Source organism: Urocitellus parryii, chromosome 9 (assembly GCF_045843805.1).
Source record: "Urocitellus parryii isolate mUroPar1 chromosome 9, mUroPar1.hap1, whole genome shotgun sequence".
Classification (NCBI taxonomy): Eukaryota; Metazoa; Chordata; class Mammalia; order Rodentia; family Sciuridae; genus Urocitellus; species Urocitellus parryii.
This window is the reverse complement of record NC_135539.1, coordinates 129,670,673-129,688,884: the sequence shown is the minus strand read 5'-3', so window position 1 is coordinate 129,688,884 and position 18,212 is coordinate 129,670,673. Positions and strand designations below refer to the sequence as shown.

The following is an 18,212-nucleotide window of genomic DNA, read 5'->3' as shown; positions in this document are numbered from 1 at the left end:
AAGTATGAAGGCCGTAATGAATGATTGGAAATATTGTTCCTTTGAGACATCGTGGTCAGTTAGAGATTCCTAAGAAACAAATAGATAAATGAACTTCAACAGAAAATTTATAAAGGATTGAGTCATTTACAGTGAAAATAAAAATGAAATATATCTATGCACCAATAAGATAACATCATTATTCATAGAACAAAACAATGACAACCAAAGTAAAAACACATTAGAGTAGAAACTTTAATTTTCTTTCATAGTTCATAACAAAGCAAGAGGACAAAAATACGTGACTCGATAGAAAGCATTTTACATAATGAATGTGGATCTAAATGAGACATAAAATGTGTTCTGAAAATGAAGCGTAGACCTCCTTTTAAACTGGGTATGGAATGTTAATAGATCAATCATATTCAGTACCAAGGAAAATTGTGATGAAATAAAACTAGAAATTAATAACAAAAGAATAAAATTTAAAAAGTCATCAAATTAAAAGATCTCTCTTAAACTCTCATGTGAAAGAGGAAATCCAACCTAAGTTTTAAAATGTAGAAAATAAAGGTAATAAAATTTCTAGATGGTAAAAAAATAAAACTTTGAAAAGACCTCTAAAACTGGAATCACTGGAATAATACACCATAGAAAATTTCAGCATCTTGTCAGTTTTTTAAAAAATCACTTCATAAATTTATGTGGTGTTCACAAAAATACCTTCAAAATAATTCTGGATTTAGATAGGATTATAATTTATAATTGGTGTGAAAAAATATACAAGCATGAATGGCTAGGAAAATTTACCAAAAAGAGTAAAGATGTGGGACTAGCCTCCCCAGATATTAAAACATAGTATTAAGCCTTACTTAGACAATTTGATCATATTTGATCGTATTGACTAATTTGGTTGCATTTGACATATGTCAATCATAGTAGTTTACTGAAAAAATTTCATTTTTCTCCTAAACAATGAAGTGCCAACTGGTTAGCTGTCTGAAAAAAAAAAAAAAAAAGGTGAATCCTTACACTACTATAATTCCCAAATGGATCATGAATGTAAATGTTAAGTATGAATTATAAAAATCTTAGAAGTCATCATGGAGAATTCTTTGTTATCATAAGGAAAGTTTTCCCAACCATGATTAAAAACCAGGGATTGTTAGCAAAAGATTAATAAATTGTACTTACTACATAAAAAACTATTTCTGCATGGCCCAAAGGAACATCAAACCAGAGGAAATTTTTACAACACATATCAGACCAAAATTAATTTAGTCAATATATAAAAAACTTCTACAAATTGACATGACTAAACCAAGAACCCCTGGGGCTGGGGTTGTGGCTCAGTGGTAGAGCACTTGCCTAGCATGCCTGAGGCACTGGGTTCCATCCTTAGCTCCACATTAAAAAAAAAAAAAAAAGCAAATAAAACATTGTGTCCATCCACAACTAAAAAATTTAAAAAAGAATTTAAACAAAAAACCAAGAACCCCATATAAAAATGATTAGACTATGGACATTCACTTTATACAAAGGAAATAAAACATCTTGTTACTATCATTAAACAGCCCCTTTCCATTATTTTGTCCTCAATAGCTTGCTTTCTTCTAGCATTTATTACAACTTTGTTTTTTTCTTTGTTCCGTTTCTAGTCTCTGTTCATTTCTAAGACTGAATTTCATGGGGAAAGAGATTTGGTCTTCTGCACAGTTAGTTCCCTTCCAACAAGCACAGTGCTGTCAATCATGAGGCATATAGTGATATTCTATTCTCTTCCAATCTGTATTTTCCTTCATCAAAGAAAAGTACCTTTTAAATAGCTTTTCTGATCTCCTGTGTCAAATATATACTCTTTTCATTTTTAAAAAACTAAACAATAGATGGATTGTGATTAAAAAAAAATCACATAAATTCGCCAAGAAACTGGGCAACATACAATGTGAACTGTCTCATTAGACTCTTAATAGTCAGCTTTAGGCACAGGGCATGATTACCTAATAGGAACTTACAAATGATTTATTGAATTAAAATATCAGAAGAAGAATATTTGTCAGAAGAGAACTCAGTTTTTTTTTTTTTTGAGTTCATTCTTTGGCAGAGTACACTGCTTCATTAATAACTTAAGAGTTTTGAACTCAGTTTCAATTGCTTTGAATTTTCTTCATTTCTTTCATCTGCCTCTTTGACTTTTTAAATTACCATGATGCAATTCATAGGCTTCATTAGAGATGATCTGAATGACTTCAAAAGTTCCATTAATATTTGCTATCTCTCTAATATTTTTAGGATTAAGTAAATAATTGTATTTTAAGATATCCTGTAAAATTCAATATATTCTTTTCCTTCACTATTTTTCAGACGGCTATATTAATGTTTTCCATTTTCTCTAGCTATCATTTCCTTAATACCTAAATGTTCACCTCTTCTAAAGTTATTTTTTCTGTGTATTTTTAGTGTAGGCATTTACTCATTACATACACACATATAAGATGAGTACATGTATTTTCTCTTCCGCAAGTTAAATTACAGATTCATATACAGATTTGTGTGGTGACTGTTTAAAAATAGTGATTTGTATATATTGTTCAAAATTGTTATCTGACGATTTCTATAACTTCAACAACATGAGACAGTGAGGGTCACTGTCTGGGAGCTGAAGATTCAAAATGTTAGAGTTGCTGTAATAATCCAGAGCAGTAATAATCCAGTTTGGGAGACTGAACGTGCAGTTAGATGATTGTCGCTATCCACTGCTGCAGCATCTCGTTTTACATTTTATTAATTTAAATTTTGTAAAGTGATTTCCAAACTTTGTGTTGTTAAGCACAAGTAGTTTTTGAGTCAGAAACCTCAGCAAGACCACTGGGTCCTGACAGGGTCTCTCACAAGTCCGTTAGAAGGGCATTGATTTGACGTGTGGTCATCACAGAACTTGGCCGAAGAAAAGTCCACTTCCAAGTTACTCCCATGTGGTCATCAAGATTGAGTTCTTCCTGAGCTGTTGGACTTGGGCCTCAGGTACTTGCTGTTTTTGGCTAGATGCTGCCCTTCAATCCTTGCCAGTCACTGGGGTGAGAAGGCCGCTCACATGCCTGTTGCACACGCCTGGATTCCATCATAAGGAGAGAGAGAACACCCTAGCAGAAGCCACGGTTGCTTAGTAACCTCGTGTTAGTAGTGATGCCCTGTCATTTTGTCCTCTTCTTTCATTAGAAGCGAGACATTAGGTCTAGCGTATACTCAAGGGCAGGGGATTACATGAGGGTCTGGATTCTAGGCGGTAGAGATTGTTGGAAGCTATTTTAGAGTATGCCTGCCACATAGGCAAAGTCCCCAGCAAACAGCTGAGTCATAATTCAGAGGAGTGAGATATTTCAGAACCTTGTCAAAAACTTAGGACCTGAGTGAGTCTTGAGGACAGGTTTGACAAGTAAATGGGGAAAGCAGCCTGATAGAAAAAAATATAAACAAAAGAGGAGGTGGGCATTTTTTCAGATGACTTTGAAGACGGTGACAGATAATATAACTTGGCAGTAGCATTTTAATGTAAAATATTAATGAGTAATTTGAAACCAGAAACTTATTTTTGGCAAATGTTTTTCCTTTAGCCTTTTTTTAAGTATTAATATGTATCATAAAAGTTGAAATGAAAGATTAAGCATAGTTCAGAAATACTTAATCATCTAACTTCAAATTTGCAAATCTGATTCAATGGCATGTTGAAATGATGTTTTATTATCTTCAAAGGCAAGAAAGTAGACTTTTAGTTATCTACAAAAACACATAAGAATGATTCAAGTTTGATTTATTTTCATCTTATTGGTAAAAATGTAGACTTTTTTTTTTAAAAAAGATGTATCTTTATAAGAATATAATTTGCCTACTTTCTACTTTTCAATGAGATGAAAATTCAAATTCATTAAGTTATCTTAAGTAGTGATAGGCTTCTAATATGAACTTCCAGATTAAGGTTTTTCCACATATTATAGTGGTTATTTAATCGATCATAATTCCTAGAATCATGTCTTATGAAAACTTCAGGCAGTGGCTACAGTACAGTTAGCATTTACTGCGTACTGAATCTGTCCGGAGCTCTGCACTGTGGGCATTATCCTCGTTAAATTCTCATGACACTTCTGTGGTGTAGCTATGACTATTATCCCCATTTGATAGATGTAGAAAGTGAAAGTCATAGAAATTAAGGAACTTGACAAAAATTTTAAATAAACCAAACTATTATGTAACAGAGCCTTGTTTCCAACCCAAGAGGTTTCAACTCTAGTGCCTGAGCTCTTAGATCAAACATAGTAAATGGGAGCCACGTGAGTGCATAATCCCAAATCATATGCCACTTTCCCTCTGGGTTCTGTCCATTTCTAATGGGATTTGGAATTGGCTGCAATCTTAAACAGTATCATTCAGTTTGGTTGGGAACTTTACTTGACCAAATCTCCCTTTCTAACACTCGGCTAATTGTTGATAGATGCCTGTAAAAAGCTCATGCTAATCATTGCACTTTGGTTTGAGCACAGAATGTATAATAAAGAAAAAAAAAAAACTCTGCCTTTTAGAGGAAAGGTTTTAAAGAGATGTCTTGATACAATCAGTGAGCAGGGGTATTCTTCCGAGAACCAGAGAGTTTGTAGCAGAGGAGGACACCCTTGTGTTTATCAGCTGGTAAGCGGCCTGATCACTGTGATGGAGAGTGCCACAGAAGTCTCTGGTTTCTCCTATACAGTAGTAGGAAAGGCCTGGCTATCCACTGCAGCCCACTGGTATTTGTAGGGACACACTGGCGTCTTTGCAATAGTAGTGCTGTGTTAATGATCTGTCAATGGAGGGAGTGGGTAGCTCCTCTGGGGAGGATGCTTTCCCGTGATCAAATATTAGCAGGTGCAGTACGTTGAAATGCCTATGGAGAGGATTCAAACCAGAACAAAGTAATTAACTTCACTGACCTTAAATAAATGAGGGCAATTTTGGAATCTGGGAAGCTTTAAGTTACCAACTACGGTAAACACTCTGAACTTCGTCGTAGTAGGAGAAATATTGAAATTTAAAATGGATGGTCCCATTGATGATTCAGTTTCATGTTCAGTGTTTACATCTATCCTAGATATTTCATAGTTAAAATATTCTCTGAAGAGGAAAAAAGCAAGACAAATGCAAATGTGTATCTGAATAGACATGTATTGCCAGAGAGTGTGGAGAAAACAAAAATCAATAGTAGGTAGAAAAAGAGCCAGAATTGGGCTGTGGTTAGATTTCAGGGTTAAAAGTCTGGGCAGTGTTTCATTTCATTCAATCAAAAGGAATTATTAGTATATTCAGTAAGGACTGACAGGAGGAAGATGACATTCCAAAGAGTTATGCACTTAAAAGAGAGAAAAGCTTCAAGCGGAGAAGTTTGAAAGAGAACATTATATCCAGACAATGATGGTTCTGATTAGACTCAAAATACTTTAAATATTTCACCTTACAACTCTAACAGATAATGCCTCAGATTAGCAACTTGCTTGTTATCTTGCCTAATGCAGAAACATATTTTTGTGCTTTTCTTTTTTCAGTGGCCATTGTAAGCAAATAAGAGCCAAAATTTAAAGCTTGTATATGATCAAGTGAAATTTGTTCTTTTCTTTCTAAATTAGAAAATAATATAAAATTGAACACAATTAAAAGTACTCATCATTTCATCTATTTTAAACATCAGATTGACTTCCAGATTGCCTTTCAGAATTTGTGTATATGGGCCTTTGGAGATAATTGCCATCAATGAGTACAATGTTATATTTTGTTTAATTTAGTATTAGATGATAAATATTGATTTGCTTGTCCACATGGAACAATAGTTTCATTGCTGCCTAATATTTTTTAGGGGACCATACATTTTCAATCATTTTTCTATTTTGACATCGTTTATTCATACCTTAATAATGTCAATGTGTTTTTTATTTCCAGTGAATTATAACAGAGGGAAAGGGCTTTATCACAAGTTACTTCTGAGACTTACAATACCTATCATACCCACAATGCTAATAAATTTTACAAAAGTGATGACTGTATATAATCTTACCAATAGTTTGACTATTACAGATTCATTATGACACTGGTTTGAGTAATAATCTTGGAAAAAAGTTTTCTTTCTTACAAGGTATATTTCAGTGGTGCTGTAGCTTACGTCTCTTTCAATATGACTAAGTTAAAAGTTTTGTTCCTGTTATTGTTTTTTCATGAATTTTTCTTTTGCATGGTGATTGGTTCTTTATTTTTTTTTCTTATAAATTTGAAGGATCTATTACAGGGAAAATATTTCCAATTTTTATTTTATGTTTCAGATTTTAATTGAATTTGTTTATTAATATGAATATGTCAGGATCTTGTGATTTCTAATACATTGTGAGAGAATAGTAGTCTTATTTGGAATATATATCTACAGGAGGTAGATATGGATTCTAATTATATATTGTAATTTAGATTTAGTTAAAAATAATTAAAATGGTTACATTTACCAATTTTATCCATTTGGAGTTTATTTTAGTGTATACTATGAATTATGAATCAAATCTACATAAAAAGCAGGTGCAGTGGAGAACGCCTGTAATCCTATCAACTTGGGAGGCTGAGGCAGGAGGATCACAAGTTCAAAGTCAGTCTCAGCAATTTAGTGAGGTCCTAAGGAACTTAGCAAGACCCTGCCTCTAAATAATATATGAAAAAGAGCTGGGGATGTGACTCAGTGGTTAAGCACCCATACATTAAATTACCAAATATATAAAATACTCCTGTGCATCCTGTCCTGAGACACCTGTTTATATATGGATAATTTCATCTTTTCCAGTTATTTCATATCTATTATATACCAGCACTCTTCTCCTCTCAATTAATGATGCTTATAAGGTCCTTTATTGTCTTCTTTGTCAGTTTTTATTGATATAAATGACCTTAGGCTTTCCCAAATAAATTGAAGTATAAGGCAAATGTTCCAAAATACACATAGAAAAAAATCCTATGAGATTTTGATTTAAATATATTAAGCCAATGAAATAACTTGCCAGGAGAATACACAAACTTGATTTTTAGCTTTTTTTTATGTGAACTTAAAAATTAAAAAGTATTTGATGTTTTGAAATAAGGAGTAGTGCTCAACCCAGTGTCATGATAAACCTGGACTGCTTGTGCTGCTCAGATGGTTGCTAGGATTCTTCAACATTCCTTAATCTGGCTTATGTTTGTCTCTTCTGGACAGCTGTAGACAACCTCTGGGATCAGCCAAAAATATGAATTGGGTAATTTGGGTGAATCTACATACCAGTTAAATGCTGTATTATTTGCATTTAAAATGGGCCTTGCACCAAATAAAGATGGATGGTAAAATTCATGCTAATAATTTACACCAGATGGCAGGGGATTGGAAGCAAGAAGGGAATGAACCTTGAGCCACAGAGGTTCTTACAGTTTAAGAGAGCTCCCAGGCACCAGTATACTTCTGCAGCAAAGACAGGTCCGTGCAAGCACTAGAAAGTTCTTTGTGGTTAGGCTGCCTCTGCTTTGGCAATATTGCCTTGAGAGGTTCTCCCTGGTACAAGCCCTAGGATCCAAGCACTGTGCTCTCATCTAGGAATGGGGTCCAGTAAAGTTAAGCCAGCTGTCTCCTCTTCCTATAGACCAGCCTTCCTAATCCTTGATGTACAGGGTACCCCCAGGGATATTTCAACCTTGGTGCTGAGGCATGCTTGGATTGGGAACGTGGCCTTGCCTTCCCCTGATGCTTGGCCTCTGGGCTCAGCCAGGGTGAAAGTATTGTTAGCCAGGAGCAGGGTGTGCTGTCTCCATGCCCTGCTTGAAGATGGTGCTGAGTGCTTGTGTGCCCTGATCCCAGCCTTTCCCAACCCACATCTAGGTTCCTGTTGTTTCTGAAGGTGACAGATGACAGGAGTAGGCATGGAGCTAATGGGTGGGACCTGGGGCATCTGGAAGTGGGAGAACAGGTGGCAGAGGACCCGTCCTTGAAGGTGGTGGGAAGGCTTCCATCCATTGTCTCATCGAACCTCTCCTACAAAACACAAATCCAAAGGAAAAAATATTTCAATATTATGACTGGAAAGTATTAAACTCTAAGGCGGGGCTCTTTTGAGAGCAGGGCCATGTACAGCTGCACTGGTCATAAATACATGTGGCCTGCCCAGACACACCCAGATATTTCTGACTCTTATAATGAAGACTTCTCTCCTAAAAGTCTTTGTGCTTTCTGCTAACAATCTGAACCAACCTTAAGGATGTAGAACCTGTTTTTGAATGAATTAAAGCAAGTGTTTAAAGAAAAAAACATACTATTTATATACATATGTCCATTATATTTTTAGCATGTCTCTGCCATATTTTTGCAAATAAAATGTTTACTTCATAAATATGGCTTTGGATCACTTACTCTGTTTTCCTTGAAGACACGATCAAAAGACTACATACATTTGGTTGTTGTGGAAACAATTAGGCCTGAGGTTAAGCCTGTTTGCCCAACAGGGAGAAATTTCAACAGTATTAAAGATTCTTTTATAAGAACCTGCAAATGGATATTTTTCTTTATCAACATTTTACTTCTTCCTTCATGATTTTTCACTTCTTTATCCCTAACTGATGATGAGGTTTATTTAAAAAAATATTAATGACTACGAATTGTTGCCTGGTGTTCAATTGTCATGGTTGGTGGGAAGTAACTGAGCCAAGATGCTACAGAATCTGCTGGGTTTTTGTCAGCTTGCCCAAAGGACCATCAGCACTGATTCAATAGGCATTTTGAAAATAAAGTTCCAGAGAAACAAAAGCAGTTTCAGGAGGATAATGGAATTCCAGTGCATCTAAAGAGCTGAGCGGCTGATGCCCTTCTATATAGCGACACCATGATTCTTACAGTTGGTGGAACAGCATATGTCATATAGGAGTTGGCTATGGCTTCATCTCCCAAATGGCAGGATTGACCAGAGACCTCTCAGCAATCATCTGGTTCAGTTTCTTTCAGCTCTCTATGAATCAGTAACCAGATAAATAGCTGGGCTCCTCTTTGGGGATCAATATTTATTGACTTGTACTAATTGCCACTAAGAAAGCAGTCTTCAATTTAAAAAAAATGAAAGAATTGACTAAGAGCAAACTTTGAAAGGAATTTCAAACTTAAATTTAAAATACATTTCTCTCTAAAAATTTTTAAATTTAAACATTTTTAAATGTACTTGAACATGGTATTTATTTTCTTTTTGTTTGCTTTTAGAATATCTTGATCACATTAGAAAGCTTGTTAATTGAATCCTATTAAATAGAATAAAAAATATTATGTGTTCTGTCTTTTTAACCATACCGTATCAATGCATGGATATATATGGAAGCTAAAAAATGCCATTTCATGTTTAGGATTACCCGCAAAACTGAGAATCTGAATTTTGTTATCCAGTAAAAATCCCATGGCTGTTTTTGTAAAAGTGCTTGCTGTTTCCTGGCTAAGGTCCAGTCTAAGCAATAACATCCTACTCTGTATACCTCATAGCCCTGTGTCTATCATTAAGGCCCGCTTCCTTGCTTCCTGTTCTAAAGAGCTGTGTAACATTGCTTGATTCATGTTAACAACTTTTTATGTACCATTCAGCAGTCCATGAAGTGAATAATCTTTACATTATACCTATACTATCTGCAGTTTTATTGAATTTATATGTTTAAGGTTAACATACAGCTCGTTGTTTAAATGGTAATCTCTTTAAACAGAATTTTGTTCTACTTATTCAATGTATGTTATATAAGCTGCTGTGCGTGAATTTATCCTTCAGTCTGATTATATAAAATGCATCAAATGTATAACTTATTGCCAAAACAATCATTAAGGGCCTTTCAGTGGTCCTTAAAATTACCTGTTCTAATGTGGAGAGGAATGTAATCAATTAAATGGTTCCTGAAATATTCTTGGTGTTAGCTCAGCTCAGCATCGTGAATCAGTTGTGCTTTTGTCCACTGGATGCAGATCATTTGAAAATGGTGCTGGACAGCAACACTGTAAATGAAAATGAAGGGAGAAATCCAGAAGGAGCATATTGTAGTTTAAATTGAAAACAGTACACGTAAATATAAATTATTAATCTGATTTTCTGTAGCATCCCAAAGCAGGAAACATAACTTACTTTTTCATACAGAAAACAGCCCTAATGCTTTGAATATAGTTGTATACTTATACTAACATCTTTGTACACAAAGAGGTTAGAGTTGATTTGTATTAAATTAGTCAAGAGTAGAATTTTTAGTAAGTGGAACATGCTGAGTTTCAGCTCATGAAAGGGATTTTGAGAAGATCATGTTTCAATGCCTGGAATTTTTTGCTTTTTTGTTAGCTTCTATTCATCTGGTGCTTTCTTCCTGGTTCCTATCTGGACCTTTCCTGGTTAGCTTCCCTGTATATTCCTTAGAGCTCAGAAGTCTTCTATAAAATTCGTCCTCCTTCTGTATGTGTATCACTTGATCTGAAGCAGATAGAAGGTCAAGCTTCATTTAACTTGTTTTAAGTTTCCAGCTATTCTTCAACTTCTATTATAGCAGGCCTTCTGATATATGTATTTTTGATTCTCCTATAATGCCTTTCAAATAGTCATTAGTTTCACATACTTATCTATGTGTATCTATCAACATGAAGACAAGAACAGTGTTTTTAAAGAAGGAACAAAAATTGTGAAAGCTGTTATCAAACCATGCAGAGCCCCAGAAAAAAGCAGTGAATAGTTGTTTGAATGGTAATCTCTTTGAATAGTGGAATAAAATTCTTTATCAAGAAATCACTTTTAGTAAAGTGGAAAAGCTATAAGGAGCAGAAATCTGTTCGTGGAAAGGAAAAGGAAGTAAGGAGTTGGATATTGATCTTGCCAAATGAAGCAGTGAAAGGAAATATTACATTGTGAATTTCTTTCCATTATTTTCTCAAGTACAATCCAGCAACTCAGATTAAGAGAACAATGGCTGAGGTGCTGGAAATAAATCCAACCCATCTGATAAATCCCTAGGAAACGGGGAATAACAAAATTATTGAAAAGGGGAAAGACCTTTTTATTTTCAGACACTGTTATTTTTTTAAAACCAAAAGTCATCTGAAGTGTGACATATTTCTTATGTTTTTAATAATGTATGTTACCTTGGCATTTTTTTGTTGTTTTTAAAAATAAGTTTTATGTGGAAAGTTGAAATATTATTGACCTATATCAATAACTTACTGCTAAACCAATAACTTTTCTACCTTAAAGTAGAAGAGAAGACACTCTGGTCACTTAGAAAACTGAGAAGTTTTTATTGGATTAATTGGTATCCTCCCTGATCTGGTAGCATGGCCTTCAGGTCTATCCTGGAGGCTCCAAGATGTGGTGACAGTGTAAGAAATTGAGGATATGAAGGCCTGGGTATAATCTTGACTCTTTTCCCTCTCCCCCTTCCTCCTCTTCTTGGGCCCACTAGATGTACACTGAGTTTGTCCCCTGAAAGCACTGACAGTGGACATCAGTGCAGTGGGGCGATGGTAGAATCATGTGGTGGATGCTGTGTCCTGTTGCAGGCACATGGTGTGTAGCCTTAAGCTGGACAGCTGCCATCACCTAAGCTGCTGCTATCCGTCTACTTCGTGAGGCTGTTGTAAAATTCAAGGGATCCATTGTATGTTACAGAGTACACTGGTGACTTTTAAAACTACATATCAAGGAGTGGGATAGCTGGGTCCTATGGTGGTTCCATTCCTAATTTTTGAGGAATCTTTATATTGCTACATCAATGTTTATAGCAGCACAATTCACAATAGTCCAGTTGTAGAACCAGCCCAGGTGCCTGTCAATAGATGAACAGATTGGGAAAATGTGCTATATATAATGTATATATATATTTACACACACATATACCCCACATTATGATGTATACATATATACACATGCGCGCGCGCGCACACACACACACACACACACACACACAATGGAGTTTCACTCGGGCACAAAGAAGAATGAACTTTTGGCATTTGCTGGTAAATGAGTGAAACTGGAGATTATGCTAGATGAAATAAGCCAGACTCGGAAGGGGTTGAATGTTTTCTCTGATACGCAGAAGCTAGAGCAAGGTAAGGGAAAAGGGCGGGGGTGGACATGATCATAAGAAGAGAGGAAAAAAATCAATGAAGTGGAAGAAGGAGTTTGAGGGGGAAGCGTAGAATGATACAGGGGAAGAAATGTGAAATGAATTTGACAAAATTACATTGTGTGCATGTATAAATATACCACAGAAATTCTACCTTTATGTATATCTATAAAGCACTGATTAAAAATAAATAAAATACCTGTATACATAGATAGCTATAGGTTGTAACTTGTTACAGAACTTAGTTGAGGTATAGTGTTTTTTTTTTTTTTTTAAGAAAGTAGCAAGAATAAAGAGTTTGGTTCTCTAATTTGAAACCCTGAACTTTACTTCTTTTTTGAAATATCCCTTTATTTCTGGAAAAGAAAAGTATTCATTAGTGGTCCCACACAACCTTTTCCATGCTCTGTTTCTGCCCTCATTACGTGGTAGTGTCATTACATATATGCATTTTTATTTTCTCCTTCAGACTGTGGAGACTTTGAGGGCAGGGTCTGTTTGTTATCTTTAGGATACCGGTGGCAACCACATCTAATAGGTGTTCCATGTATGTTGACTGAATACATTTGAGAAGGAATTTTCCAAAAGTTTTCATTGCATGTTTGATTATAGTAAGCATTAGGCAAGAGGGATAATTTTCTTTAGTCTATTAAAGAAAATATCTAAGCATACAATAATAGAGAACTATGAGCATTGTTTGCCTTAAATTAGGAACTCTGCATATGGCCCAACCTGCCTATGGTCCAAAGGAAAGGAGGTGAAGTTAGTGATATATTCATTCATAGAATGGAGATCTTGGAAAAGTGGGAATATTTGTAAGATGCCTAGGTTGCTCAGTGTTATCTTTACCACCAAAGTTTTTCAATTTCATTTTCTCTGGACCTCAGATTTTCTTGTCTGTAGAATATGGGGATTAAACCAAATGATTTTTTAATGCCTCTTCTAGCTCTGATTCTATTTGGAAATTGATGTTTTGTTTTGTTTATTTTTTGGTTAGGTGGATTTTCTTAGTAAACCACTGTACAAAATATGCTGAATAATGTGTGCAGAGAGCATTATTATCATGCATGTTTATTCTTCCCATTCTTTTATTATGGGCACCGTTGTTATCAATGAATTTTACATTAAAGTGAGGTAGAGAAACGGCAAGACCCTAAAAGAGGTAGGATTTAAATCGGGCTTTTTAGACTGAGCGGTGCATGAGAAGATGAAATACAATAGAGATAGCAATGGGTATGGTGAGGGGGTGCAGTAGCTTCATAGTAAGGGGTGTTAACCAATTTTGGAGTTTGGATAAAGAGGGAGCTTGGATTGCCTTTGAGAGTTTTCTTTTAGTTTTACAAGCCATAGAGGCCTGTGTTCAGGCAAGAAGTAAGGACAAAGTTGTACCTGCTGAATGTCATCAAAGGCTTGGCAATGGATGAAACTAACGTGAGCAGAAAGGAAGGGAAGAGGAAATTGCTAATGACATAATTGGCACAGGGCTCATTGAATGAAGAGAAAGACTGGAATGGAAGCAAGACCTGATAAGGAGGGCGACTGATTTTTGCCCGATAGTCCTATCATTTTTTTTTAAAAAAAGGTGGAAAGAATGCTTACAACTAGAGTGTTAGCAGCTTTGGCAGGCTGTTACCTCACCTGAGTATTTATCTTAACTGATAAGAGATCTATCTCCGCTGTTCCATGTGGTTTGCAAAAAAAAAAAAAAAAGTTTAGAAATGAGCTTTGAGAGATTTCCTATCTGTGCTGAAAAGAAGTGTCTAGTGGAAAGTCTCTGGTTGAGTAAAATGAAGACTATTCAGTCCTCTTATTTTATTAGCATCCTTTGATCCATCCCACTCTTGAAGAAAAAGTGTGTATCCAGAGCCATTTTGTTTATCATTACAGGGATTATTGTTGCATGTCTAAACTCTATTCTTATACAATTGTTTTTTGTTTCCTGGCATTCTTTGTATTCCTTCCTACTTCTTGAGTCTTAAATTCTAGGATTATTTCAGTATTAAGCCATGGAGGAACATAGAAGATTGGCTTGACAGTGCTGCTGACAACTTATATGTCAGGGTGTAACTGTCTGGCGTGTTCATCACTGTTTCGCATTCCTTTGCAAAGTATGCCTTTGTTTAGTCTTGAGGGAGTAGGCTTCTCTCATTTTCCATACACTCAGGCCATGGCTAATGACGGTTCTGCTTGGTATGGAATGCAGATGTTTGCATTTGCACATGGTTTATCCAATCACCTCTCCATTCTTTTTGCAAACTGCAAGGTGTCTAATCTCTGGTGAAGGACTGAGGCATTTTTATCATGTAATTTCTAAGAAAAATCACATGAGTAATGGCAGACAAATTGTGCCTTCTTTCCAGTTTACCTCATTTATTTTTAAAATCCTACGGTCTGTTTTTGTACCATATGTAGCATGTTATAGAAGGCCTGGCTAATTAATTATTGTTCTTTGAAGTTATAAAATCCTTTTCTAGCAGTATGTCTTTGAAGCTAGAAAGAGTTTGTAAAAATTAAATGTGAAGTATCTTGTGTATGTTGGTGTTGTAGTTGCACATTATAATTTTGGATGCCAGCTCTATCTCCATGACATAAAATAGAAAACTTCTCATCTATCCTGGGAATTTAAATATGTCGGTACACATGATACCCAGATGAATTTTAATACCATCACTTCAGTATATGGATGCTTTCTGGGGAAAATAATTGATACTCATAAAAGGCCACTTCCAAATTATATATTTTAAAAGCCTTATTTTTTTTAATAAAAAAATAAGTTTGGGGGATTAAAATCTTTACTCCAGATATGCTGTATTCAGCCCCCAAATAATATGAATAATATATGTGTATATTAATATATGTCTATTTATCTATCTCTATCTTAACCCAAATGGAATCTGGTTCTTTCTCTGGAACTGACTAATGATTTAAGTCCTGACTCTCCAAGGAAGGCTGGAGCCTGATCTGTTCTCTAAAGCAGTGGTGTATATAGTATATCAGGACAGTCATGAAAGTGGCCCAACCCTAAAGGCAATCATGATCTAAACCAGTTTAGAATGGTGATAGTGACACCCAGCCATCCTGGCATTTGGAAAAGGAGTTATAGGACCATCTCTCGTACTTTTAATGTCCTCATGCATTTAATGTCTCTTCAAATTCTGAAGAACACTATGGGATAGGCAGTGAGTGTTCACTTTTTTCCCTTTGGGTAGCATTAAAATGTTTTTTATGAACTAATTCAGACTTACAAAAAACTGTAGACAAACCTACAATTTATAGTTGAGAAAACTAAATTAGAGGGTGAATAAGTGTTTCATTTAGATTCTAATGACAAAGTATGTGCTCAGTAAATAATGACTGGGGATAGTAAGAAGGAACCCCCACTGGGAGCCTGTGGTTCTTTGCCCTGTGACAGTTTTGACTCCACAGGTTAAAAAGTCCACTCTGTTAGGTATGCATACCATAGAGTGAATGATAAGTTATTCTTTGGTAGGTATAAATTGAGAAAGAGTCTTTGATATTTTGCTAACTATGCGCTGTTAATTAGTAATATGTGGTACACAGTGAAAAGATATTGGCAAACACAGTAAAGTCTTAATTAATGCTGTCAATTAATATTTATTGATCTTTCATTTTATTTTTACAGAAATTGGCCCAGTGACAATTACCACAGATCCCAAGAAATTTCAATATGAGCTCAGAGAACTCTATGTTCAGGTGAGTGCTTGCCTTCAATTTCTTCTTGGGGGAATGGAAAACCATGCATGTTTGGCTGACTTTCCATATTTTTTAAATCTGAAAGAAGTAAATTGTTGGTTTTTAAGGGATGAAATACCACTTCATTTTTCTGCCAATGTCCAGAATGAATTGAACAATAAGATTTTGGAATAAAGAGAATGGTATCAAAATATCACCTTCACTTATGTATTATCTAAGACAGAGTTGAGTAGCTGTTTGGCCCCCTTATAGAAAATACTAGCTGACCCCTGCTCTAGATGAGATAAGGAACAGTTAATAATCCCCCCAAAATATAAATGGCTTAACTAAGGAAATTTTGATATTCTATGCTGTCAGTTGACCATTGAGATTTTTGGCTGTTAATGTAATTTGGTTGTTAGAGAATAAGAATAACATTGTTCCAATACTATTCTAAAAATAGAATTTAGATATCCCTCACTTACCTCTCCCATCCAAATCATCATTGTCTTTTTTTTTTTAACTTTCTGAATGTCTTAAGTCTATTAACTTCTCTTCATTTCTGTTGGCACCATCCTAATCCCAGTAACTGTCATTAGTCTTAACAGAGAAAAGCATCTAAGTGATGTTCTTGCATTTCCTCTTGTTGTTTTTCCAGAACTTTCTCTAAGCTGTAAACTAAAGAATCTCAATAGGCATCTCTGATCATTTCGCCTACTTCTGTCATCCACTTGTCAACCCTTTCCTGTACCTCATCAAATTTCTTCCCATGGTTCTGAGTGACCTGAGACATGCCTCCCTCTCAGCCCATCTAGTGCCACTCTGTCCACTGGGCTCTGCCATCCTCCTCCAGGGACTTGCATAGAATCTCCCAATGTCTACATCCCCACCCGTCTTTTCCTGAGAGTTTGGCTCATGCTGTCTACTTTCATAGGAAGTTCCTGTCCTTGATCCCCTAAACTGAGTTTAAAAATCTTACACGTGTAATCTTGTCTTGAATATCATTCCTCAGAGAACCCTGCCTTACCCTTCAGGCTTGGCCGTATCTCACTACCTCTATCAAAGAGCAGTTGGGGTTTCACATTGAAAGATTGTGTCTGACCCAGCTCATCATTAAATCCTGAGTTAAAATGCCTGATAAGTAGAATTGGACTCACACTTTGTGATAAATTATTGAGTGAATATACCAGAATGTACAAATTGACAGAGTTCATATCAGAGTTGAAGGTATAAAACTTTGATTGGTTTCACTGTGAGGTGGATGACTTGATGAGGAACTGTGCACAGTAGGAACTTAGTTGGGGAATGAAGTGTGAAACCCAAAATTTGGTATTCCCAGTATGTATTCAGTGGTGACTCTGTTTTGTGCATGTGTCTATTTATAAATCATATCGTGAATTGAGTTACAGTTAATAAATCTGTATGTTGATTTATGCAATGATCCCTTGACTTTTTTCTTCTTTTTCTGAATTTCTTCAGAAAATGTTTTCTCCATCAATGCTCCGTTTCCTTTCTCTTCTGCCATGTCATTCTCTTGTCAATTACTTGCCACTCATTTTTTATTCACTTTTTTCTTCCTTGATACAGCAAATTCCTTGCCACTTTGCACATCCAGATTCTTAAAAAATAAAACAAAACCCAGAAATTTCTATAAATTTTTTTTATCTTGTACATGGATCAAGGAAATTAAAACTGCATTTTCTGAAGTGTCTGTTTATGTTCCTGTATTCTGCTGTGAGTTCCCGGTGGCAAGAGCTCTGTAGCTCTCATTCGTCTCTGCTCCACCTGGGAATGAATCGGTATACTTTAAACAACCGTTGAATAAAGAAATGCCATTTGAGGGAGCTTCTTTTAAAAGTACACCTTAACATCAAAGCTAATGTCAAATATAATTGAGACTCGGAAAGTTATGCTCCATGTATGTATATCTCAAAATGCATTCTACTTGATGGTTCAACTATACTTTAAAAACCTAATGTTTTCATTGCCTTATAGAGATTGAGAAGAGCCAAGTAGTGGAAATTTCTAGTCGGTAGAATCTCAGAGAGGGATTTACTGTATTCATTCATTTTTTTCCCCCTCTATGAGACTATTCTTGAAAATCTGGCCAGAATGAAAATACCTACATTCCCAGTGAGACCTGGCACTGGCACTCCCTGATTTCCTGTCTTCTGCTGCAGGATTTGCAGTGCTCTGTTTGTCTCAGGGAGAAGGATCTTGATTTCTGACTCACCATGGACTCCCTTCTCGGAGCTCTCCCAACACCTCTGGGATTGAATCTGATACAGCCAATCTAGAGGGCTGTGTAATTTCATCTCTGTTCAAAACCATAATTTTTCTTTGTTCTCCCCTGGAATGAAAGCTTGTGCCCATATCTCTGGAAGTTTCCTCTG

General features: G+C 35.6%; 1 protein-coding gene and 1 pseudogene across 1 annotated transcript in view; both read left to right on the top strand.

Moving 5' to 3' along the window:
- The window catches only part of Hmcn1 (hemicentin 1), a 392,095-nt gene that overhangs the window by 86,446 nt on the left and 287,437 nt on the right, over positions 1-18,212 (top strand). Inside the window, exon 2 of the mRNA XM_026392850.2 lies at positions 15,770-15,840. Coding sequence (XP_026248635.2) covers positions 15,770-15,840 — 71 coding nt within the window. The remainder of the gene's footprint in view (positions 1-15,769; positions 15,841-18,212) is intronic.
- Positions 8,710-8,960, top strand: LOC113185636 (cytochrome c oxidase subunit 7A2, mitochondrial pseudogene; annotated as a pseudogene).